General features: G+C 48.3%; 1 protein-coding gene across 1 annotated transcript; it reads right to left on the bottom strand.

The window, feature by feature from the left end:
• Nucleotides 1-520: 520 nt before the first annotated feature.
• ACRBP (acrosin binding protein) lies at nt 521-15,452 on the bottom strand. The gene is made up of 10 exons (XM_074900240.1): nt 15,428-15,452; nt 14,363-14,575; nt 10,882-10,976; nt 10,660-10,762; nt 10,115-10,535; nt 2,268-2,400; nt 1,885-2,064; nt 1,613-1,780; nt 1,454-1,540; nt 521-634 (listed from the first exon to the last, which is right to left on the bottom strand). Exons 1-10 carry the CDS (start codon nt 15,450-15,452, stop codon nt 521-523), a joined length of 1,539 nt encoding a protein of 512 aa, XP_074756341.1.
• Between the last annotated feature and the right edge of the window lie 11,161 nt (nt 15,453-26,613).

Raw genomic sequence — 26,613 nt, 5'->3', positions numbered from 1 at the left:
CCCACTCAGACGTGAGAGGTGTCACTGAGGGGTGTAATGGAGCGGCAACATCAGAGAGAAGGGAGCAAATTAGGTTTTCCAGGTAGATGGGCTCTTTATACAAGAAGACTCATTCTTGGGAGAACAACTGAGTGGTACAGGCCTACATGGGGAGGGAGGTGAGAGATGGCTGGGGGTTTCAGACAAACATGCTCAAGCCAGTGGCTCTAAATCCAGGTTCTCAGGGCTGATGCTTTCTCTAATGCTCTGCTGCAACTTTGGCTGGAGAAAATGTTTTCAGGAGGAGTTGCAGCAGGCACCACAGTGAAATATTGCTGAGTGAGGGTCGCCTCATGATGTGCTGCTGCCACTGGTACAGAGCAGGATCTCGGAGGATGAGAGCTGGCTGTGATGGTTTGGCTGGCCAGCAAAGGGTCTGGAAAGAGCTGTCCAAGTCTATCCAGGCTCTTTGCCCCACCACATCCCCAGAGACCCTGCTCCAGAACCTGGCGCTTCCTGCACATCCTCCTGCTACTCTGCATCACCCCTTGGAGAGGCTGAGGAACCTCTGCTGCCACTGCTGCACCTTCTCCTCTCCCTCCTTCTCACTCAGCACCTGGTATGTCTCGTTTCTGTGGCAGCCGCGGCGGGACACCTGCAAGGAGAGCCTGAGTTTAGAGGACTGATATCACTGCCCATCCTTTCCCCAGGGAAGGACGATCCCCATGATGGATGGCATTTAGAGGCTGGGATGATGGGGGCACCGGAGGGAAGAGGGGAGAACCAGATGGGAAGTGGGAGTGAGAGGATGATAGCTAAACTGTGTGTTTCCTAAGATATAAGCTAGTCCTCTGTCCTGCTCTGAGGTTCTTGGTTTTTATTACCACCTACAAAGTATCCAGTAGATGGGGAAGACCCTAGCCTGAGGGGATATACATCCTGATGGGTGGGAGGCTCCCCACAGCTCCTCTGTCTCCACATCAGATAATGGCCTCAAGTTGTGCCAGGGAAGGTTTAGACTGGGTATCAGGGAGTACTTCTTTGCAGAAGGGGTTGTTGGGTGTTGGAATGGGCTGCCCAAGGCAGGGGCAGAGTCCCCATCCCTGGAGGGGTTGAAGAGCCGGGTTGACCCAGCGCTGAGGGATCTGGTGGAGTTGGGAACGGTCAGTGTGAAGTTCATGGCTGGACTGGATGATCTTCAAGGTCTTTTCCAACTGAGATGATTCTGTGATTCTGTGACCAGTGACTGTCTCCACTACCATCTCTTACAGTGTCTGTGCACATCCCACTGCCTCAGTTATATGCCAGCTGCACTTGGGTCACTATTTGTCATCCCTCCTGCACAAACACACCCAGTTCTCTCCTTCTGGAGGGAAAAGCAGTAGGCCAGTGAGGCAGGGACTTGGGGCTGGCTGTGGAGGGACCAGCTGTGGAGGAGAAGGCTATGTAAAGGGCAGCGCAGGCTGCTTCTCACCTTCTGGTTGTAGAGGCTCTGCTGGAGACACTGGTGGCTCTTGAACACGCAGTAGCTGGGGTGCTGAACTCCTCCTGAGTCACAGATCTGGGGAAATGGGAATGAAGGACAGAGAAAGAAGAGGAGAAGGAGGGATGGGAGCATCCACTGGGCACCCACCTTGTGTGGGTCATCTCCGTCTTGGAAGGCAGTGTACTCTGCCTTCAGCCAGAGGGTCACACGAGGGTCCTCACAGCCACGGATCGCTATCCAGCTGCACCAGTATTCCATCCTCAGCCTTCTGGAAAACTCCAGGCCATACTCCTGTGAGGTCTCTGGAGGGGTGGTCTGTAAAGGGGTGGGATAATAGAGCCATGCTTCTTCCTCCCTTCCCCACCACCCAGTCAAGGCTCCTCCTCAGAGGCCAGCAGGACATGCAGCATGCTCGGTACCTTGTTGCCTGCAGCCCGGTGCTGGGCTGAGATCTGAGGGCTGATGTAGGGGATGAAGCTGTTTGTCTCACAGTGAACACGGTTCAGGTTTCTGATGTTCTGACACTGTTCCAACTTCAGTGAGCAGAAAGCACAGTCAGGGCACAGGTCCATGTGATGCCGCCCGAGGCTGTCACACACCTAGGGCGGATGCAGTGGGGAGGTCAGGAGGGAAAAAGGAGACTGAGGAGCTCCTATATCCCTCACTTGGAGCTTGCCTCTCTGGTCACCCAGGTCAGCTTCTCCCAGGAGGTGGCACCTCTTTGGCTGTTGGAGCACTGTGCTCAGCAGTGCAGGGAGCCCTGCACACAGTAGGGATCAAAGGTGGACATCAGCATCTTTACCGAATCTCCAAACCCAAGGATTCTTTCTTCCATCTCCTTCCAGGCCTCGGTGACCACTGACAAGAGACAGTTTCCCTCCAGAATTGCATAGCACAGGATCATCACTGCCTCATCATTCTTCAGGGCTAAAAGGCTGACCAGAGAAATGGATGAAGGAAGTCAAGTCTCTTGTCACAAGCGGAATAGACCTTCAGTTAAAAACTGAAAAGGGGGAAAACAATCCCAAAGCATAGCAAAAAAAACCCCAACCCTCCCAAAGAAACCTTGGACTTCTGGCCAAACCACATGGAGGAATGGGGGTGTTTGCAGTCTGTATGTGCCTGTGTAACAGGGGTGTGTGTGCATTCAGGAGCACATGAGAGGGACTGGATGAGGAACACAGCTTAAGGCACTTTCCCAGGGGCCCTGCAGCAGCTGCTGCGTAGATTTGTCCATCTGAGTGCATACCAAGGAGGTGTCTGTTGGAGGTCTGTTGAGTGTTGACCATGGCGCAACCCCATTTGGGTCTGGAGTATGTAACTTATTCAGCCTCCCTCCTGCTTGAGTCAATGTATTTGACAGAAAGGGGAAAAAATTGGCAACAATGAACTAACTGTTCATCCCAACCTTCATGGGAAGCTAAAGGTATAAAATTTAAGGACAGTGGAGCAAGGGCAATAAGAATATTTTACAACTCTTAGGAACAGAAGAAATTGTACACATAGTACAGAACTGTTACTAGGCAGGGGTGGTATGAATTATCAGCAATGATGCAGAAGAGGTAAAAATGCTGATTAAATATTTGTCTTCTATGTCTGGAAATAAAATAAATGATAAATAAATTTTTATCTTGCAGAAAATAAGAAAAGGTAAGAGCAGCAATTGCTTATGATAAAATGCTCTTAAAATCCATGCATGGGCTAACCTGTATGGAGAAATTTTCCTAAAAATAACTGAAACTTCTTGGAGACCTTCAGATTATCCTTGAGAAAACAAAAAAGTGGTGGAGAACCTGGAGGAAGATCATGAAGATCAGATTTCATAAGGCCTGTAAAATTTCCATCTGGAGCAAGAAACTGAAGAACCTGTAATTAGCTGAGCAAAGACACTAGTGGGTGACCACTCAGTCAGTCTATACTTCTACCAAGATGGAGATAGCTGTAAGACTCTCTTCATCAGAAGATGGAAGAGTAATGACTTTTAGTGACTGTAATTTGGGGTAGAGATCCATTCAAACCAGAAATTAGCTGCATGTTTCTGACAACGAGGGTATTTAGCACAGGACCAGCTGATGGGTTGGTTTCTCCAGAGATTGCTGACTTCAAAAAGATATCCTAAACTTCTCTTAGGAGAAGGATCTGTAGCTCAGCCACATGATACTGTTTGTGCTTCAGAGGTCACTAGGCATGGCTTCATGTCCTGTGCTGAGCAGGAAGGCCAGGGTGAGCAATCAGAGCAATTGCCAGGCTTGAAGGGTAAAAGCGATCAACCTCCTGCCATTAAGCTCTTGTGATTACACAGTGTGTGAAGAAATCAAGCTGTAAGGAGTGACTGGTGTTCACAGATCCATGGATGTGTGAGAGGCATAGACCGTGCCCCAGGAACACGCAGGTTCTTGGCATTTGCAGTGGGCTTGGGTGTGTGCTCACATAGGAGAACGTGGGTGAGCATTAGAACTACTAACAGGATGAAGTCTTGTGCACCTCCTTAACAGATCCCTGGGCCCTGCCACACACTGTGGGTGAAGGAGCTCACATCATGTGCTCTGCACTTGCAGCGGGTCAGAAACAAGTAATCCTGTACCCAAACAGTTCACACTATCCAGCAGCAAATGAGTATGTCAGGATTTCTGAAGGCATCTCTCTCACTTAGATATTACAAGAGAACCTGGAAAACCTTAGTCACAGAAAATATAATGAGTGCTAGATTTTTTCAAAAGACATTACAGTCAAATTTGTTTTATCACAGTGCAGCAGATGCTGCTCTAGCCTGCATGGAGGCAAGCGAAGATGTTCCTTCAACATGCTGTCCTGTACTGCACTGTGGACAGGCTGCAAATGGGATTCTGTGGATACAGACACGTGAACAAATTACCATGGTGCTTCCCCACAGCTTACCAAACACATCCACTGAAAAACCAAGGACAGCTGAAAACCTGGAAATCTGTGTATTGCAAGCCTGTGCATCTCTTACTGCGAAACACCACAGTGTGACCAACCTGGTCTGAGGTTTGTGGAGGGAAGGTCCGAGTTCAGAGAAGACAAAAGAATGCCAGCTGAGAACAACAGTGACAGATACCAACTCTTTCAGGCAAAGCTGGAAAGAATTAAAATATGCCAGTAAAAAAGAGAAGCAAAGTCCACCTATCCTGCAGAGAGCACTTCCAGAACCTGTAAGATCCTTTATGTCCACTCCTCTGTCTCATGTCTTCACATGATCCTTTTTTGTTTTGTTTTGTTTTGTTTTTTTTTTTACCTCTATAAACACTCAGACTGTTTAGGATACCAAGAAGAACAGAATATTTTAAATTTAGAGCAAAAAGTCTGTGCTCATCCCACTTGAAAATCTTGTCTAAGGTTGTTCAGTTCAACCCCCTCAGCATTTTTCTGTGACTGGGAGCTGGACCCTGCTGAGAGAAGAACCTGTGACAGCTCACAAGGCACACCTAGCATTTCTCTTCCATAAAGGTTTGCTCTTTGTCTGGGGATTACCTAACACTGACAATTTATCCCTTAAACAGTTGTAGTGCAGGAGAACAAGTGTTCGGTCCACTTTGCTGATAAATCTGTGACAGCTGAAGGGAGTCCCTGCCACCACTCAGGTGCTTGACTGCTTAGGCACAGTTGGATCTTTGTCTCTAAGATTTGGTAAACTGGCTGGGTGATCTTGATGGGACTCACAAATGTCAACTAATAACCCTGATAGTATTCTTACCTGAAAGAAGTTATCCACAAATATGCCATTATTGGCTATTGTTTCACTACTTGCTTGTTATTCCAGTGACACATTGTGAACTGATTGCTTCTTCATCACATCAGGATGATCAATGCAGTAAAGTGAGAAGTGTGTTAACAGTCATTAAAAATTATATGAATAGCTCTGGTGTTTTCATCACTGAGGTATAAAAAAGAAGAAAACTGTCCAACTTGATGTGCTTTTAAAAAAATAGCAGATAAATAACCTGAGGCCTAGAAAGCAACTGCTAATAAATGGGTTTAACAGCCTTTGCTTTCTCCAACACACGTACTGGTCCAACAAGTACAGCCCGAACAAGATACAAATAGACGATTACAGGCAAAAGGGGCAGTACAAGGGAACTCGGCTCCAGTCTTTTCTAAAAAGAGCACTTCCATAAGTAGATCATAAGGAGCAATAAAACATCTGCTGAGTGTTGATGACCTACTTGTTCAGAACAGGCGCAGTCAGACACGGGTAAGAGCCTCTGCTGCACAGCAAACTTTAGGTTTATAGACCGTGTTCGATGCGATCGGCTCATGCAGATCAGAAAGCCTCACATCCCTGTGCACTACCTGCTGACACTTTGCTGTTGGCCATGTATGCAGATGCATGTGAACTGTGTTCATAACATTCCCTCATCCACTCAGGAAATGGCCACACCATCAGCCCGAGGTTAACAAGAAGTTCTGCTGCTCTCTGTGTCACATCCATTTCCTCCTCTATCTCTGTTCTCCATCTCTGCTGGGAGGTTTTCTGTCCCCACAGTTTCAAATTTATCAGTTGGTTTACCACCTCTGGGTGAGTGAGATATACTTACATCATCCCCAAGTGACAGTTAGTTCCTGAAAGCAGCTGAGAAGTGTCCGGGGAATAGGTCCCACCCCCCATCTCCAGACCCAGGGATGGGTCCTGGGCTCCTCCCTTGCTTGCAGGCACCTGCAATCCACCATGCAGTGGCACTGGGTGCCCCGGAGAATGTCCCTGAGTTCCTCTCCTGGTGATGCCCAGTGCCCTGGTACTGCAATTTGGTGCATCCAGCCACCCTCCTACTGCCTTACAGCAGTGCTGGGGCTTTGTACCCCATCACAGAGGCATTGCAGGCAAACGGTACATGCTTGGCAGAGTAGAACAGCACTGCTGCTGGTCCCCTGCACTCATTAACACGCTGCTGAGCTGTTCATGGATGTGCAGAAGTTTCACCATGCATCAGGGAAAGTGATAGGTCTGTCTAAAGTGATTTCCTAATGCAAATCTCTCCCCAGTTTAGCAGTTCTGCATGTTAATACCCTAACTGCTGCCCTGGAAAAAGCCTAACAGGTACTGGAAGGCAATGTTTCAAAGGGAATGTGAAAAAATATAATTAAGAAAAATCTGTGGGCCACGGTCAGTAATTGCTCAAACGCAAAAAGAGAAAAACCTCAGATAAAAGCCTATCTTGCTTTAGCATCTCAAGTTGTGGAGCAATACACATAGAGCCTACTTCAGCGGTATCTCTGAAGAGTGCTGGTTAACAACATCCACTTCTGCCTCAATGCAGTGACAAGGATTTGGGCCATTAACTTTCAGCTGCTGAACCTCCCCAATATTGGCTGGCTGTGTGAGGTGGAGTGAATACCTGAGGCAAGCAGAAAAGAAGATAAGGAGCAAATAGCAGCTTTCCAGCACTACATAACTTCTCATTTAGGGGAGTTGCTGCAGGAAACTAAAACCACTAAGGCAAAAGTGTTCTTAACATCTTCAGAAAGAAAAAGTGATCTTGGCCTGCAGGCCAAGGCAGCTGGCAGGCTGGTTAGGTACCTGACAGATCAAACCCCATGGCTAACCCAGTGCAGGAAGCTATTGGGAGAACGGGAATGCAACACCTGCCCAAGGGCTGGGGGACCACATACGGTGGGAAAAATTGTATTTCGTAGATACATCTCTCCTGCTGAGCTGTATGATATTGCAGCCTTTTGCCTTTTTTCCCCTGGGACACTGAGAGACCTCTGCTTTGGAAGTCCCAAAAGCCTGGGAGCATGTGAACTTCTGCCCTGGTGGTGAGAAGACAACCTGCGTCGTCACGACCCCCCTTTCACAGCTAGCCATGCACAGTAGCAATATAGAGACACTGAATTGGGCCCTGGCCTCACTGAATGTCCAGAAGATACCTCTACATAATCCCCAAAGTGACATCTAGTTCCTGAAAGCAGCTGAGAAATGTCAGGGGAATGGGTCCCATCCTGCACCACCAGACCCAGGGTCGAAAAGTAATCGTGAACGAGTGTTGATAATTCAAAAAAGAGTGTTCCTTCTGGGGATGGTATTTTTAATGAAGGATCTGGTCTTAAAATGAAATCTGCCGAGGATGAAGTATGTAAGCACTACATGGACTGTTTGAAGGGGTAAAGCAGGAGGAGGAAGGTGCAGCTGCCGGGAGGGCTCATCTCAGCCTTGCTGGAGAAGCTGGGCTCACGTGAACCACAAACATCCATGAGCAAATACCAACAGGATGAGGTCTGTATCTGGGGCAGCTGTGACGCCGAAAGGGGTGTAGGGGTCGTAGTGGACAAACACCTCAACAGCGGGAAGCCCTGGGAAAAAGGGCAAACACAATTCTGGTGTGCAAACAGAAGAGCAGGGAAGGGAAAGGAAGTTGACCTCCTTCTGTGTACCCAACTGCTGAAACCCATCACTGAACAGTGCTCACAGAGCTAGATTGAGTAGATGTTTTAAAGGGACACTGAAAATTGCCTCAGAAAATGAGAGTTGAGCGGGCTTTACAATGTAAGAGCTACAGAGAGCTAAGAGCTATAAGTAACTTTGAGGAGAGGAAAGACTGGGAAATAAATATCTCTTTCTGGGGCAGAAAGCAGTGTAAGGACTAAAAATTGAAAATAAGTGCAATAAGAGATATTTTTTTCCTACCATAATGAATCACTGCTGGCAAAAAGACCACAAATGCGTGCTGCAAATTCTCCAGCTTATTATGTTACTACCTTTGCCCTGTGTCTCTCTAAAGGTCACGGTTAGCTTCGTCAGGTACTAGGAAAGCTAGCAAAACTTCCAGAGCAGCTGCCACGAGCAGGGAAGAGTGAGAAGAAATTATTGTCCTGCTGGACATAAGATTCTAGGGAAGACACACAGCCCTGGGTTTGGTGCCCGTCACAACTGTGCACACCTCATGTTAAACCAGATGCTGAACGGCACCTGTGCACACTGACCAGTCCCACCCAGCACTGCTCCTCTTGCTGGAATGGAAATGCCTCAAAGCATTTTCCTGCTTTTTTAGGTCCTGCTTTGAAGTCCCTTTGCAAGGAGGCAGGATGTGGCGAGGAGCAAAGCTGACAGGTGCAGTCTATCTCACCTTTTTATCCTCACTTGAGTTTAAGCTTTGCTTAGCATGATTGATGGGGCTTGTCTGCCAGGTTACAGCCACAACAGTCAGCATTAGTGTCTTTGAGAAACTGCAGCAGAATAGAGTGTCATCTGCAATCACAGCAGTCCCTCAATAATCCCAATATAACTAAATCAGAGCAAGGCTCCATTTCAGAGGCAGGGAAAATGAACACATCCTCAATGAAACAGAATTTTGCCTTAGAGTACATACACTAGGAAAAATTTGCTAGGCAGCAGAAGCCTCCTACAATATTAGGAAGGAGGATGACATAAGTTACTGCCTTGCAAGAGAACAGTTATAGCTTAACAACATGATGCAATTCATTTTTAGGTGCAGAAGTGAGATCTCTGGTTCAACTGTAGTATTATGCAATGTTTTTAATAGAAACCACAGATGTGCAATCATGCACAAAACCTGTGCACTTGCAGGATCACTAGCTCGCAACAGAGCAAAACCAAAATGACTTCTGCATGAAAACCACATTCAGACAGCATTTTTTTTTTGCTCTTGGCAAGCAAAATAATCTTTGTATCTCAGTCAAAGGAAGTGGTCCTCAGCCACAAGGTACTAAAGCATCAAAAAGTACATTTGAGCAAAAACATATGATCCTTTTGCAGGTCTTTTTTGTTTGGGCTCACCAGCCCCAGCTGCCTGAGGACAGAGGCAAATGGATCCTGGCAGATCAGCTGAGAAGAGCTCAAGATGCTCGGCAAGCTCCTAAAGCATCCCTAGGCCAGAGGAACTAAGAAGGTCGCATAAAAGGATTGCAGCAAGCTGGACTGTTGCAGGGCCCTGTGCTGAACTGGCATATAGCAGCTTTCAAAGCCAGAACAGGGCACCAGAAACCCTTTAGGAAGAGCAATGCACAGATCCAGAATGCAGGGAGGTGCACGTGCCTGAGAAGTAGTGATCCTGCACAGCCAGGAGCAAGGCTCTGTGCTCCTGTCTCCATTTCCTATCTCAGGGCTGCTTTTGGTCTACCTGGGTGAGGACAGAGCACTCCTTGGAGAGCTCCTCGGGTCAGACTGTTTTAAGAAACATCTGCTTTATGTTGCCTGCAGAGAGGTGAGGAGCACAGTGAGACACGTTTACTCCAGCATCCCAAGGACCCATGTTCACAAGGCAGCGATTCCTGCAGGTCATCCAGACTCCTGGGAGACAGGAGTTGGGAGGAGGATGAGTGCAGAAGTGTCTGCACACTGCAGATGGCGACAGTGTGGGGATACACGTGCATGGGATAAAGCCCTGCCTGCAGGTAACGTCCTGTCTAAATGCACTTTGCTCAGGACAGTAACACTGTTGGATGCTAGCAGTGCTGGGTCACCCTCTTGCTGATCACTCTGTGCTGGAGTGGGGGGTGTCTGAAGGGTTCTCTGGGTACATTCCTGCTCCGTATGGGATGGTTTGCTCCACAAAGCCTGCCTGTGCTCAGGCACGAGTGCCGTGGGGCTAACAGCCAGTGTGCGTGAGGACAGCCCTACATGGATGGCAATGTGGTACCCTGCTGAGCAGGGGGCACGGGTCTTCCCCTCACCTGCCACGGGGGGCTGTTTCCTGCATCCACTTCTCGGTGCTGCCTGATGTGCTCCCAGGGTCTTCCTTGATGCTGGAGTCCATAGAATAGCCCTTGGTGCCCAGGGACTTCTCCAAAGAGAGGGCCAAGTGGATCAACTTCCAGACGCTGCTCTGCAGGCGTTGTTGCCAGGACTCCTCTGCCTGGCCAGGGGATCCCAGACTGGGAGGCAAGGAGGCAGGCGGAGCAGTTGGAACCGGCAGGATTGGTGGGAGCACAGGCAGCCTCCCATCCTTTGGGGGTCTCGGCAACCCTGACACGGGCAGGGGGACCTTCTTTGGCAGCGGCTTCTGATTCAAGAGTGCGTAGGAGTACTTCAGGAGAGCATCCACTCTGGTGCGCAGCAGGTTATCAACAGACAAGCGAGAATCCTGACCCAGAGCTGTGGAGAGAGTGGGACAGGGCAGGCTTTCTGAGGCCAGTCAGAGAGCTGCTGAGGGGGAGGAGTAGCTACAGGAGATCAGCAGGCGAGCAGGGGTGCCCAGGGCAGCTTGGTGCAGCCGTACCTTCTTCCATAGGGGAGCCTTTGTCCCTTGTCCAGGAGCCCACAGCATGGGGTTGCTCTGTCAAGAGGTTTTTTGGAGGAGACAAACTCGGACATGGGATTCGCTGAGCAGAGGAGAGAGGGAGAAACATGAGCGCCACTGTGTTATCACCCCTTCCTCCTCACCCCTTCCGTCTCCCAAGAGATGCTCCCTCCCCGCCCTGTCCTGAATCCCGCTCCCCACCTTGGTGTAGAAGTGGCGCTTCATGCAGCGGTACTGGGCGAACTCGCAGAAGGTCTGAAACCGCGGTGCTTCTGGGAATTCAGAGCAGACCGGCCCTGGAGAGGGGTGAGAGAGAGATGGGAGCAGGCTGCAGGTTTTGGCAGCCTGGGGTGGGGACCTCTCAGATAGCTGTTTTCAGAGCTGCCTGTGGTCGAAGGGAAAGTGAAAGCTCTCTGCACCCAAGCAGCAATCACAGCCTTGTGCTGTTACAGCTCCCAATCCCAGGTGCCACATGCACTTTCCACCAAAACCACCCAGGGTTTCAGTTTGTCCTTCTGCCTTTTTTCACATGGTTATCTTCCCTTTTACAGAGACCCAAACCTCCTATTTTCAGGATCTGATAAGGACTCTGTTATTAGTCCTTGACGGGTTTTATTTAAAAAAAAAGGCAAGTAGTGATGTAATGGGTTGAAAAGATGACCAGACAAGAGGCTGGGAACACCAAAGGACACAATATCTTCAGTGCAAAATAGTTTGTCATTGATTCCAGCTGTGCAGAGGATGGAGGAAAGCCCACAGGGCCGAGATGCTGCTGACAAAGCCTGTGGCTGGACACACATGCACCATAGTCTTAAGCCGGCACTGCCGACATGACTGGCTCAAAAGCTGAAGTTCTTCCTGCAGTGATCGCAGGGTAGCTGAGGTCATGCAGGAGAGCTGAAAACCCTGCAAGATTTGGGGAGGGGGGTAATCCTGTGCCCCCTCCGCTCTATGAGTGCATGACCAGCTCTTGGTGCACACCAAATGGGTCAAGCACTAGCTGAGATGGAGGAGGTTAGCAGCGGAATTACACTGCTCTCCTGTTAGTTGCTTGTACACCATCTTCTACATTGTATGCCCTTCTATTGCGCTGAGCATATGGCTTCACCAGCAAAAATAGAATTTCAGGTATCCGCTGGTATCCCGGCATCGAAAAATGCCCAACATGTAGGGAACACAACAGATCTCCACCCTGTCCTTTGGTGATGCCTTATGAAATCCCTCCAGGATGTGGGGGACATGGGCTTGGCCAGTGTAATGCCCACATGTGCAGACTGGGAGCTGCAGAGTTACTCTCCATCACACAGCCACTGCTTGTGAAGGAGTGTTGCTGCCATTGGGCAGGGTTGGAAGCCCAACCACTGGCTAACCCCAGTGTTAGCCTGGCTCTCCTGGGCCAGGACTGCATCCTCAGCAGTGCATACCAGGCCAGGCTTGGAGTTTTACAGCTTACTGTGTCCTGTCACAAACCATACCTACGATGATACAGGAATTTCTGTTTTGTGGTGGGGGGAGAAGAAAAGCACATTTTCATTCCAGCATCTGGGAAATGAAGGAAAATTTGATACATATAAACTTTCCTGTGGGCTCTCTTTGCGTCATGGTGAAAATCAAGACAAACGCATTTTGATTTTCACCATGTCTTCAGTTCTCCCACAGCCTGTTGAATGCTGATGGCATGGTCTGACAAGCAGCTTGCCTCCTTTAGCAATGATCCCTGTTTGCTCCTTTCTCTCAGCTTATCTCCCCGATGGAAATACTCATCTTTCTTTGAATTCTCTGACCTTCCTGCCAAGGGGAGCTCTTCCTAGCACCTAGTTTAATCAATATGATCTTTTGCCTCTCTCCTCTGCTCCTCATGCCCATGTGTTTGCTGCAAACAGCTACAGCTTCTGCTGGGTATCAGGAAGCCACTCCCTTGGGCTTTGTGGCCACCTCCCCCTGCAGGACCTCCCAGCATGGCGGGGGTGGGAGGCAATTAATTAACAATTCCATCATCACTAAAAGATGGAACCAGCCAAGATATTTGCATACACTCATCAAGAAACATCCTCCTGTCTCTCATCTTCCACTGCAAAGAGCATTGAAAGGCTACATGTAGGTTTCCCTTGTTTAAAACTCAAGGTAACTCCGCACTGCACCTGAAGAGGCACAATTAATGCTCATGAATATCTTGAATATCTGGATGTAGACAGCGCTGCCATTCATCTGTGAGGACCGCAGAGACAAAACATGTGAGGGCACATGCTCTGTTGCATCTGCTCAGCCTCTTAGCCTGGCTGCAACATATGCCAGATAGACCCAAAACTGGAAAAAAGGGAACACAGAGGGGAATAAAATCTTTTGGATGGGTCTGTTGGGCTGAGGGATGGAGGAAAAGAAGGCAAAGAGGTCATCTTGCAAAATTATCCCATCTCCTGGCATTCCCAGGTGATCCTGCTCTTGGCAGCTGAGCCTCTGAAGGCAGCAGCAATGGAAGTGTGGCTCGATATGCCAAAGAGCACTGCCAGGGTGCTGGGCATCACTGAGAGAGGAACCAGAAACAGCCCCCGGGGGCACCTAGTGCCAGAGCATGGTGGATGGCAGGTGCCCACAAGCGAGGGAGGAGCCCAGGACCCATCCCTGGGTCTGGTGATGAGGGGTGGAACCTGTTCCCTGACACAGCTGCAGAAACAAGCAAGAAATAGTTGCCCTCAAGCTGAAGTCCAAATAAGCACAGTTGGCTGATCATTCAGTTCATTGACGTTCATAGCTAAATATAAAGACATATTTTTTATGAGAAAATTGTTCCTATTTTTTTTCCTCTGAAGAAAAATACAACAGAAGTAGTCCCAAGTTTTTCAGCTGCACAGATATAATTATGCCACTTAAATTCTCTGATGCAGGGGTGCAGGGAAAGTATGACTGCAGTGATTTAAAGGGTGCTGTTGCTATGGCGCTTTCTGAACTGGGATGTTTCTTGGCTCCTGAAATGTTAAACACTTAAAGAAGCAGCTTATCAGCTCAAGCTTTCTTAAAGGCCCACGAGAGCCCATGAACCAAGCTTCTGTGTTTAAGCCCCAGATCAAGCTGGAAGGAGCTGAGTGGGTTATAAGAAGAGCAGTTGCGAAGAGAGAGCTTCAGAAAACTGGCCTGTTTTTTTTCCCCTGCCACCCCACCAATGGAGAAACTCAAGAGCTCAGCGAAGGGCCACCAAAGTGGCCATGGCTTTCAGCCCATGACCTATGAAGAGAGGCTGGGGCAGCTGTGCTTGTTCAGCTGGGTGAAGAGGAGATGGGGAGGTGAGCTAATGGCAGCCCACAAGGACCTGAAGGAAAGCTACAAGATGACAAAGTCAAACTATTCTTTCATTCATTCTTGCTTGTGACAGACAACACGGGTAAAAAAAATGCAGATTCTTGCCTGGGAGGTTAGGACTGGCCTTTAGGAAAAGTTTTTCTCTCCAGAAAGCAGTGCAGTATCGGAAGGGGTGCCCAGAGAGGCCACATAACCAAACTGCCTTGCACAAAGCCAGAGTGCTCTAGTGCTGGGAGTGTCCTGCTCCGAGCTGGAGTTTGGGCTGGAGACTCATTCCAGCATCATTCCTGCAGTCCTGTGGCATTTTGGGGAAGAGAAACAGCTGGAACTGGACCAGCTGGGGGAATACTGGCCTCTGTCTCTGGATATGAGGTGATGTCCCTACCTTTGGGGATATGGCCATGGTTCTCCTTCTGGTCCAGCTTCAGGATGGCGGGGCTGAGGCAGCCGTGTGCCTGCCGCAGCTGGCAGGACACATCCGCCTTCCAGGGGGGTTGCAGGCTGGCAAAGAAGATTTGGTACTCTCTGTCTGACAACGGGCTGCCGGGAGCAGGAGGCACTGGCAGAGCAGCAGAAGACATCAGCAAGGTCAGCAGCCCTGTGGGAGAAGGCAGGCTGCACTTAACCTTCCTGAATGGGGACAAGTGGTGGGTGGAAATGGAAGAGTGGCTGGTGGGGCGGCTTGCTTCCATCTGCTGGTGCTGAATGAGGCAGAGGGATGAGCTGGCCTGAGGTCTCCCTCCATCACCCCTGACTGCAGGGCCCTGGGGGCACCAGGAGCTCTGGGGCAAAAGGCAGAAAGAAACGAAAAAAGCAGAGGAGAAAAAAAAGGGGGTGGGAGAAAAAAGAAAAAAAAAAAAAAGAAAAAATGGGGGAAAAGAGGAAAAAGAATAAAAGAAAAAAGGAATATTAAAAATAATGAAAAAATAAAAGAGAGAAAGAAAAAGATTAAAAGTAAAAGAGGGAAAGAAGGGGAAAAAGAATAAAGGAAAAGAAGAAGAAAATTTAGAATAATAAAGAAAAAATAAAAAATAAAAAAGAAAACAAGGAAAAAAGGGAGGGAAAGGAATAAAGGAAAAGAAGAAGAAAATTTAAAATAATAAAGAAAAAAGAAAAACCAAAAAAGAAACAAGAAAAGATAAAGGGAAAAGAAGAAAAAAGAATAAAGAAAAAGAAGGAAAAAAATTAAAAGTTGGAGGTTTTTTGTGGTTTGAGTGGCAGTTATTCTGACTTGGTTTGGGGGAGGGATCGTTTCCTTTTTTTGTTTATTTGCTTCTTTGTTTTCTTCGCTGCAAATCCCCGGCCTTCCCCACCTGGCAGGCACCAGTGCCCCGCTGTGAGCCACCCCCCCACCCCGCCGGGGGCTTTGCCTTTCCACCGGGACCCCCGTCCATCCCCCGCGACCCCTCCAACTCTCCGAGGAGGCCCGGGGAGGGAGGGTGGTACTCACCCGTCAGGCGGGGCCACAGTGCCATGACTGCCCCGGGCCTGGTGGCACTGCTGGAATGAGAAGGGGATGACATCACAGCTGGGGTGACCGGGCCGCGGTTGCCAGGGGTGCAGTGGAGGGGAGCTGAAGCACAGGATCGTGCCTGTGGGGGTGTGAGGGGAGATGGGCACCCCATGAGGAAGGAAGAAGCCGGGGCCGTGGGGACAAGGTGAGTAGGAGCCAACCTGGGCCCTTCCCCCCTCTGCTTGGGGACATGGTGGTGGCCGGCAACAACCTGCAACAGCACTTGAGGCCTGGCCAGGCTACCCCTGGGCTGAGGGTGCCCCAAAAGCATTACCTTTGGAGTACCTCACACCCCAAAGCGTTTTGTGCCCTTCTGCAGGACAAAGGGTACAAAATGTGTTCCACCTGCAGGAGACTGAGATGCACCCTGTGACTCCCAGGGGGTGTCCAACTTGCTTTAGGACGCAGTGGGAAGTTGGCTTGACCTCTCCCGGGCAGCCATGCTGCTTTCTGAACCCCCAGCAAGTCACGGGAGCACCGGCTGGTCTTCCTCTGCTTCCAGCGTGGGTGTCCTGGGCGCTGCTCAGCCTCCCCAGGCCACAGCAGGAATGCTGCTGTCAAAAGAGGCTTTGGGATCACTGCTGTGGAGGTGCCCAGAGCCCCACAGGCTGATTTTGAGGGAGACCCACTCCCACATGCCCATGCACGGTTCTTAGTCCAGAGACCAAGCGCAGGGCACAGAGCCACCCACACGTGGGTCGCAGCCGACACAGCACTTGCCACGGCTGGGCACTTTCTGATGTGAGAGGGAAAGACACCGCCATCACCATCATGGGCCAGCGGCTGTCAGGGTGGTTGGAAAGAAAATGCTTGGCACAGCAGCTCCCAAGAACTGCAGCCGTAAGCAAAATGCAGGGTGGCAGAGCAGCTTTGTGTACCCACTGCATCACCCCGCAGCCTCAGCTTGGCTGCAAAATGACACCCTTGCAGAACTGAGGAGTAGCTGTAGGCAAAGTGGACAAAGTTTTCAACAGGGTAACAGGATGCTCCTGAAGAAGTTGCTTCTGTCGCAAATCCTGGGAGATTCAAGCACCTCTGCTGTACACAGCAGCTGCGGAGAGTGCTGGGGCTGTGTCGTCGGCGACTGCAAGACTGACACATCACCTGCCAGTACCCTGAGTGGCCATACAGGCCATCGAGGTGACAGCTCAAATCACTCCAGCCATGCAGTCTATTAAAAAGGTGTCTGGCATGTGTCCTTGCAAGAGACAAGCTCTAGTTTGTCTAAGGTGTTTTGTTGGAAGGTAATGTTTCTGAGAAGCTTGAAGCCTGACCATTTAGCAACAGCATTGAATTTTAGGATGTTTTTGCAGCTTCTTAGAAGGACAGTGAGCAAGAGACATTTTCCAGCTCGCTCTTGCCCCTCACATTAAAACAGGCAACATTGCTGGAGCTTGCAAATTTTAGCTAGTTCCTAGTCTTCCATTGCTTAGCTTGAGACATATTGCTTATCAGCTGATTTTAGACAACTCCAGGGCCTTCAGCTCCTCGACTCTGTCATAAATTCAAAGAATCATCTCAGTTGGAAAAGACCTTGAAGACCATCCAGTCCAACCATTAACCTCACACTGACCGTTCTCAACTCCACCAGATCCCTCAGCGCTGGGTCGACACGACTCTTCAACCCCTCCAGGGATGGGGACTCCCCCCCTGCCCTGGGCAGCCCATTCCAACGCCCAACAACCCCTTCTGCAAAGAAATACTTCCTAAGAGCCACTCTGACCCTGCCCTGGCGCAGCTTGAGGCCATTCCCTCTTGTCCTGTCACTTGTTCCTTGGTTCAAGAGACTCATCCCCCCTCTCTGCACCCTCCTTTCAGGGAGCTGTAGAGGGCCATGAGGTCTCCCCTCAGCCTCCTCTTCTCCAGACTAAACCCCCCCAGTTCCCTCAGCCGCTCCCCATCAGACCTGTGCTCCAGACCCTGCACCAGCTCCGTTGCCCTTCTCTGGACACGCTCGAGTCATTCAATGGCCTTTTTGAGTGAGGGGCCAATGTTAATCCCCTCTGTTAAACCCCATGACAACAGAGCCAAGGCTGACTTCTGTCATCCTGACTTGAGCAGCTTCCCAGGGGAACTCAGTGCTGACCTCAGTGGCTGATGGAAACACATGACCTAGGAAAGCACACCCACGTGGCATGTCATGCAGTGTTATTAATGTCTGGCAGGTGCTGGCTATGTGGTCTACATGTGCCAGCAAGAGATTTATGGCATGTGAAAACGGGAAACAAGAATGCACAGACCAGAGTCCCTGGACATACACTGAGAACTTAAACACAAGGCAGAAGATGAAAGAGCTGCCAGAGAAGTCATCCTTGGTTGATACTCTGGTAGCAATGCCTGTTGGGAGCTACTGCATGTTTGGAAAGAAGGTGGTTAGTGTGTGAGGACAGATTGGCTATTTAGCACTTCTCATGTACTGTGGCATACCCTGGATTTGGTTCAGGTTGTCAGAAATCCTTCAGGGAACTCTCATGGTCCACAAGTGCATTGAGAAGCCAGCTAGTCTGTGGCACGCACCCAGCAGAGTTGGAAGCCTGCGAGTACAGGAGACACCGCTGTTGTTTGGCTAGGTTTGTGCCAAATGGCTATGGGGAACTTGTGCTTTAAGTTTCCACAAAAAAGAAGTCATCTCTGGGGAGGGATGAGAACAGGAGGAACAGTAGTTTGGACAGGACACATCAGTGCCACAAGCTTGGGGGAGTCTACTCCCTACTGCTGCATCAAGCTCTTATAGTGGCCAGTAATGCCCAGCACAAGGGTGATGTTAATTCCAGTATTTTCTGATTTCTGAGGGTTAACTTGCCACCTTTAAGGCTCTACTCCTGATCACACATTGCAAGCTGTATAATTTTTGCACTGAAACCGATTTTCAGCCCTGTTTTCTGAGCCACCACAAAATGGTGTTTTCTGCAGACAGCATTCCTGGGCTTGCCTGAGCTCGGCAGGCTGATGTACCCAGCTGTAACCCCCGGGCCTACAGCATGCCTGACACCAGCAGTAGGGATGTGCAACAGCAGAATAACAACTCACTGGAGTTACATTTTCCATGCTGCTATATGATTGCCATGTTGATTCTGAGCTTCAGAAAAGCCTGTCTGGTTTGTGAGGGACCACCCTTTGGCAGACAAGTTCCTCTTCCACATGAGTCTTCTTGTTGTCTTAAATACTTTGGCTGTTTCTCAGCATTTCCCTCTCTGCATGTTCCGCCACAAACACCACTGCCAGCAGCAATGTCTAAAAAACCTCTTGAAAACCCCAGGAGTGTGGCTCACAGACCCTTCCTCCTCTGTTACAAGGGTTATATTTCTCCTTCCTTCATCAGGTGATAGAAAACATCAGACCATCAAGGTGAGCACCCAAAAATATCACCATTCTGGACACGACACGATCCAATTGCCCCAACTCTTTGTTTCCCCTCTACCTTGTGCAGGTCCACGGCACACAGTCCTGCAGCCCAGGACGGATTAGGGCTGTGAACAGAGATGGCGAATACAGCCAGAAGAGGCTGACCTGGCCGTAGCAGCATGATGCCAAGCCGGGCCTTGGCTCTCGTGAGCAAAAGACCAATTGTGTAAGGGCAACTGCAGAGCCAGGTCACAGATGTGCATACATGGTTCCTCAACATGCACACTGGCCTAACATGCCAAGAAAAAAACACACTCGGGCACATCAAGCACGTAACTTAAGAAGAAGGAATGACGACTAATGTTTGGTAGATTGTGACAGCTCTGTGAGTTTCACTGCGGAGGCTCAGGAGGGAGAAGATGTCTGATCAGCCCAAAAAATCGTGATGATGCAGGATACAAAGTTTAGGTGTGAATTCCAGACTCAGTGCCTTGTCAAGCAGAATCCCTAGAAAGCATGTGTCCTGAATATCTTGAAATGTAAGCAGAGTTGGTAGAGAAATGCTTCCAAAAACACCTGTTATGGGGGAGAAAAGTTACTTCAGGAAAGAAATTCTGGTAACAATACCTGAATCTCTTTTCTCATGTTAACTAGAGTGAAAAAAATCAGAGTACTGGTACAGCCATAATGGTGCTGTTAATGGCAATATGTTTGTATATCACTATGCTGCCCGAAAATAAGCACTTCCTGGTGCTTATGGAAGGGACTGTGAGCAATCCCTTTTATGTAGTTAAGACAGACTAAGGAAGGGGCCAACAGAGCCCCTGGTATATGCTAGGTTATTTATTCCTTACAGAGCACCAAAGGAAAGGGAAAACTCTGGTACCTTCATTTATTAAAACATACACTTAAGAGAACAGGTAGAAAAGGGGGTCCAAATCCCATCACGTTTCCCCAGCACCATGCTACCCCCTCCCCTCCATGGATGACAACATTCAGCAGCAATGGCTCCGGCTCTCCTTGGGGTCCTCTCTCCCTCCTTGCCCACTAGACTCATTTTCTTGCTAGATCTCTCTCCTGGTTTCAGATGGAATAATTGTTCTCCTAGTTAGAATAGTGCTGTGGTTTGGATTCAGTATGGAATTTGGTTTGAGAAGAATGTTGATAATACACTGATGTTTTCAGTTGTTGCTGAGCGATCAACAACAAGCGATCAAAGTCTCTCCAACTCCTCATGTCCTGCCTGTGCACAGCTGTGAGGCAGCACAGCCAGAGTACCGGACCCAAATTGGCTAATGAAATATTCCATATCATACAATGTCATGCTTGGTGTATAAAGGAGGGGTGGCCAGGAAGGAAAGGGGGGTTCTCACTTGCTCCTGGTGGTGGGATCTTGGTGTTTTGGGATCGCTAGCTGGGAACAGGCTGGGCATCAGTCAACAGGTGGTGAGCAATCGCTTTGTGCGTTACCCATTTGTACTTTCTATTATTGTTATTGTTTTATTCTATTTCAATTATTCAACTGTTTTTATCTCAACCTATGAGTTTCCCTTTACCCCTTCAATTCTATCTCTTATCTCCCAGGCTGGGGAGGATGAGTGAGCTGCTGGCCAGGTTCAAACCACGACAGTCCCAGTTCCCAAAGCATTTGGTTTTGCTCCGGTCTCAGCAATCTGACAGCTCCCAAGAGCTCAGGCTCGCAGAGGTGCCCTTGCTCCATGCTGGCTGCAGCTCTGTTGGTGACATTGCTGGGTGTCACTTGAGGCTGCAGCAGCTTCAAGCAAGAGCACATCTGCTCCATTCACATGAGGTATTGGAGAGTACGGAGGAGCGTCCTTGATAAAGCAAGGGCTGGCGCCTACAATCCTCTGCATCATATGTCTGATCTCCCCTCCCCAGACCCCTGTGAACTTGTCTGTGTGCTCAGTGCAGTCCTCACCAGGGACTGTAAAGTCACAAGCAAAACCAGCTGCAGAGCCAGAGTTCAGCTGCTTGCCCCACAAATCAAACATGCTGGTGGGGAAATCTCAGGAGATGCAGAAGATGGGAATAGTTGAGATGTGAGACAATGAAACCTCTGGCTGAGACAGCAGTCCCTACTCCCGTGCCTACAGGGCACAGATTTAGATGTCCCCCAGTGCTGTATCTGGAGGATGCAGAGCCGCATCTCAGGAGTGTTTCTGGCCTGTGAAGACCAGCTGCCATCTCGTACTAACAGAAGAGCGGACAGCCCAGCCAAGAAGTCATCAGAGCCACTGCACAGCAGCCGAGTAAAGGTCCTCTTCCAGTTCAGCAACAGGTCTTCCATGGAAAGAAACTACTTCAAGAGCCCAGTGCGGAACACTTTCACCCTGGTAGCTATGGCCCTGTGGGAAGGGATGTGGGTACCAGCCCACTCAGAGAGGGACTGAGGTCTCCATCTCCACTTACAAAAGCATTAGAAAGTGTTCTGATTTAAACCAAAATGATATGAATTGCTGACTTTAATCACAGGTTAAATAATCTTTATTCTACAGTTGTACTTTATTTTGGTAGGTTTACTGTCACTGGCTGAGAGCTATGCGAATATGCTGATAAATATAGACTTTACATTAAAATTGGCACTCGTTTTAACTTGGTGGATATGTAAATCTATTCACATTTATACAAGCACTGTACAGTTATAACATGCATTAATTCAGATACTTAATTTACATTTTATTTTGTTAGGAAATAGAGAATGAAGCATTTTTTACTTGTCATTTGGAAAATGGAATATTTAATTGATTGCAAAAACAGCATTTAAATTTGGTTTCTTAAATTAATAATACAAACTAAAATGGATTCATAAAAGCATGCTTGAATGAACTGCTCTAGTCTTTTTAGTCAGGCTTGTTCAGTTCAAGAACAGCCACAGAGTTATCCCTAGTGCAAACAGGGGCTTGGACTACAGAGGTCCAGAGAGGTCTCTTCCCACCTAAATCTTTCTGTGATAACTAAATGGGTTCTTCCAATGACTGGATCCTTCAGGCTTTTGGAATGAGGAAATCTCACGGTCTCACACTTCTTTTTTCTTGCTTGTCAGGTGTGAAAAATAATTCCAGCCTTTTCTCCTCCCAGTCTGGTTTTCAGCTTTGAATGAGTTATTCCTTCAATGGCAGCAACCCAAACCACTGAAATTAAATTCTACAACTGCAAAACCAGACTAAAGTGGGCAACTTGCTGAACATTTTTTTCACACCAGGCTTTAGGTTTGCCTGACTTGAATAAAAATGTCTTTTTTAAAATAACAAACTTATTTTATGTATTCAGAAAAATAAACATAGATTAGCATAAATTAATCAAGGAGCTTGACTTTTTATAAATGCATTTTATTTTATAAAACCAGTTATATTCTGATACTGTAACTACTAGGCAATGGAGCTGGAGAAACTTCTTTCAGTTGTCTTAGGAAAGGAAGATAGGGAATTTTGTTTCCTTCTATTAGTCTTTAACTTTTTTAATGCTGCAGTCTTCCCTGCCTACTTCCACTGCTTTAGAGCAGTCAGGGACTGCATGTTCCCCAGATATTGTCACCCAGCTTGTCAACATCTCCACAGTTTGTCCTCCTGGTTCACATGTCAGGGAAAAAGTAGAGCCATGGTTGATTTTATAAAGGCCAACGGCTCAGAAACTGTCAAACCAGGCAGGTCTGCTTTGCTCAGGGCCCTCTAAGTTTGCTCAGAAGTTTGGATAATCACACTGTGTTAAATGACCTACTGATGAGTGGTTGGTACGTGACTGGCTTGCCTTGCTCTGGTCCAGGAGATATGAAACGTTACCATTCCTGTCGCCAGTTTGCACAAGACACTTCACCATGTTTGCATCGTGGTCTGGGTGCAGTCACCTCAACATCCTGCTGTGCTTTAGCTAAAACTTCACTTTGGGAAGTGAATGACTAGATATCCTTCGTATCCCTCCTTTCTGGGACTTGGAGAAAGTGCCACTCATTCCTCTGTAGACATCAGACGGGAGCAATCCTGCTGTCATCTGTAGCTACCACTTCTCGGCAATGTGTACCTGCCTATCTGCAATGAGAAACATCTTGGGAGGACCTGGAATTATTTTCAGCAAGTTACCTCTTGGGAATGTTTTTCTTCTCCACTGCCAATATGAGACCTCTGGACAGATTTGGCCAGCATTTGAATCAAACCTTAAGATCTTCAGCAACATCACTTTTCACCTGGAGCCATCCAACTGCTGCTTCTTATCCTAGCTTGCTCTGTTGCAGAGTGTCTTGCTACCCAGCATGTCTTTGACCTGATTTAGGACAAACAAGCAGCCCTGCTTTGAATTACAGAATCATCTCGGTAGGAAAAGACCTTGAAGATCATCCAGTCCAACCATTAACCTCACACTGACCGTTCCCAACTCCACCAGATCCCTCAGCACTGGGTCAACCCGACTCTTCAACCCCTCCAGGGATGGGGACTCCCCCCCTGCCCTGGGCAGCCCATTCCAACGCCCAACAACCCCTTCTGCAAAGAAATACTTCCTAAGAGCCACTCTGACCCTGCCCTGGCGCAGCTTGAGGCCATTCCCTCTTGTCCTGTCACTTGTTCCTTGGTTCAAGAGACTCATCCCCCCTCTCTGCACCCTCCTTTCAGGGAGCTGTAGAGGGCCATGAGGTCTCCCCTTGGCCTCCTCTTCTCCAGACTAAACCCCCCCAGTTCCCTCAGCCGCTCCCCATCAGACCTGTGCTCCAGACCCTGCACCAGCTCCGTTGCCCTTCTCTGGACACGCTCGAGTCATTCAATGGCCTTTTTGTAGTGAGGGGCCCAAAACTGAACCCAGGCATCAAGGTGCGGCCTCACCAGTGCTGAGTACAGGGGTAATATGAGGGAGAAGCTGAACCAGATGACCTCCACAGGTACCTTCCAATCAGTGTTTCCAGTTCTAAGATACATGTATTTATATGCAGTAATTGTCTCATAAGAATTGATCCATGATAATCTAAGTGAGTATCACCAAAAGACACTCTACAATTGAGCCTCAAATAGTCTGTTTAAGCAAAGAAGCCTTACACAAACTGTTTAACAGACAGTAAGAGACTGCCTACCACATGGCTGAGTGTATAGTTGGGTAAATAATACCTTAAGAGAGCTTAATGAAAGGCTGAGTGCTGCTGGGCTATGGGGCTAGTTTAATGGCTTTCTGTGTTTGTAACAGATGAAGAAGGTGGTCCCAGCAGTGGAAGGCAAGGGCTGTGGCTGGGACAGTTTCTGTGCACATCACGCAGTGGCTGTGGCAGAGCCTGGGGGGTGGAAGCTCACTGAGCGCATCTGCTCTCTGAAAAGGGGAATTCTTTGCTGAACAGCCTCATCGATCATGCTCACCCAGCTACCTAGGAATGATGCCCACAGGTGGGGCAATCACGGCTGGACAAGATAAACCGGTCATTTGTCTGCACGACCAATTATTATTAATTAAATGGGCTTAAAGAGGCTTGCAAAAGTCTTCCCTCTTGTTGAGCTGTACAGCTCCAGCTTCTTGAAACTCAGACTTTGCTCATCAACTAGGTTCTTTCCAAACACTTTAAAAGGGCAATTTCTCCAGCTCCGATTTAGAAAGTGTTTATGTTGCACTGACCGCTGTTGCAGGAAATCTGCAAGCCAGCCAGTTCTTTAAAGGAGTTCATGATTACTTTAACTTAGTGTATCCCCTCTTTGAGCACTTCAATTCTAGGTGATGTAAACTTTTCAGATCGCATCATCACATACAGGTAAGATACCAGGTAAGTATTAACAGTGATCTTTTTTTAAAAAAATAAATTTAGATTTTTTTTTTTTAATTTTTTTTTTTTTGCCACTTCCAGTCAAACTGATTTGATTTTGTTGAACCTGGATTGCTTGCTTGTTTTAAGGAGAGGCAATTTACTTCTCTGCTGTTTCAGTATTTCACATCTGGATGGCTATGGCAGCCTTCCTGACACTGTTAAGGACCAGCACAGAGCTGGCTCTTTTCCAGCCTTGTAGGCTTTCCCTAGCAGTCCCGAGCCTGACAGAGAGTAGACCACGGATGCCTTCGGGTGGCTTTCATGGGCCAACAAGCACCATTTACTGAAGGCTGCTGATCAAAAAAGCCTTCGCCCCAATAGATGCTATTTAAAATCCTCCTTACTGTTTGCCTAGGAAGTACATCATTCCCATATGACACCAGCACCAACACAGAATAAATATTTACAGAACACTTCCCCCTCCTCTCATTACAAACAATTCTGCTATCTGCAGTTGGTAATGGACATGTGCCATGTTCAATTCTATCAAAAACAAAAGGCATTCTAAAAAAAGCTGCTTATGTTTCTAGCCTTGTCGCTTACAGGCTTTGTTCCCACTGGCTTAATTTTTGTACTTTGTAATTTCTAGCTTCTACTGATTATTTTATTTTCTTCCTTTGGTGATTAAGTATTGCAGAGTTACTGCCCTTATCTCCAAGGTTAGTTTTTAATGTCCTTTCCTTTGCATTTATACTTGTAAGCCATTTAAAAATTCATGGGTTTTATCCATATTTTTGTCTAAATTCCCTCCTCCCATAAGCCAGACCATTCCCCCAGCTGCAGCTGCTGTCCCCTGTGTGCTCCATGCTGCTGGCTGAGGCACCCCTTAGGACACCACGGCAGACTGGTGGGCGAGTGGAGCTGCCCACCTTGTGCTCCCCGCTGCTTTCTGGCACCGAATCAGAACTTGGCCTAGGTGCTTCTCATGGGTTTTACGTTGTCATCAGAATGCCCCAACTCTTGGTGCCAAGAAGCATGACAGTAACCCCATGGCTGAACTTCAGCCTAAAAACAGGAGTGTTCTGGCCTACCTCCCTCTCTCAGCGTCCTGTGCCAACTGCAGAAGACCCAAGACTTGCGTTTCCCAAAGCACAGGTACCCTGAACGGTTACTCCTGCCCAGTAAGCACCACCTGAAAAAGGCCAGCTCGTTTCCTAGCTTGGTGTGCAACACACCCCTGCCCACTCACACTGCTTTCACATTACGCCACATGCATTTATAAGCTGCTTATTATCCTTCATCAGCAGTGGCTTCATTACAGGGCCACCACTTCAAACACCTCTGTAGCCCACAGTTCCTAGAGAGCTTGCTGCTAATGGTGAACATTACAATCCAGCATCTTATTGTGTCAAAGCCAAACTACTCAGAGGAGTGTTTATACCCTTTGTCACCCTTGCACTTTGCCCAAAGCCTGTTTCCACATTCAGACCACATCCTCCATTTGTTTTGTGAGTTGAGCACCCAGCTGATCTCTAGATAAACCCCGGCTGAAGAAATTTGTTCTCCCGCCACAGTCTCCTCCCCCACTGGATGACGGCACAGTGTCTCCTCTTACGAAGACTAGACCAGACACACAACCAACACCTTCCAGAATTTTACTTCCTTTCTGTTTAAGGAGGGAAGCTCCAGGAAAATGGTCTAAGACAATCTGGGGATTGAAATACGGACTGTGGCAAGTGATACCACAAACCATGAGAGCCACAGTCTGGGTGAGAGCTTACATCTATTTTTTTCTGTGCAAAAGCAAAGACTGACTCAATGCTAACTCACTTGAGCAGAGACTTAACACCAGCTTCTGAGTCGATGGTTTTGACAATTACAAGGTGAGAGCAGCATTGCTTTTCACCTACACAGTCTTCTGGATGGTTTTAATAACGAACCTCTAGAAGAGCTTTGTCTTCCTGCTACCAACTCCTCCTACAAGTTATCTATGCAAGGAAAACATTTAATGTTTCAGGTGAAAAGTTTAAGCCCTCCTGAATAG

Source organism: Athene noctua, chromosome 1 (assembly GCF_965140245.1).
Source record: "Athene noctua chromosome 1, bAthNoc1.hap1.1, whole genome shotgun sequence".
Lineage (NCBI taxonomy): Eukaryota > Metazoa > Chordata > Aves > Strigiformes > Strigidae > Athene > Athene noctua.
This window is presented reverse-complemented; position numbering and strand designations above follow the sequence as displayed.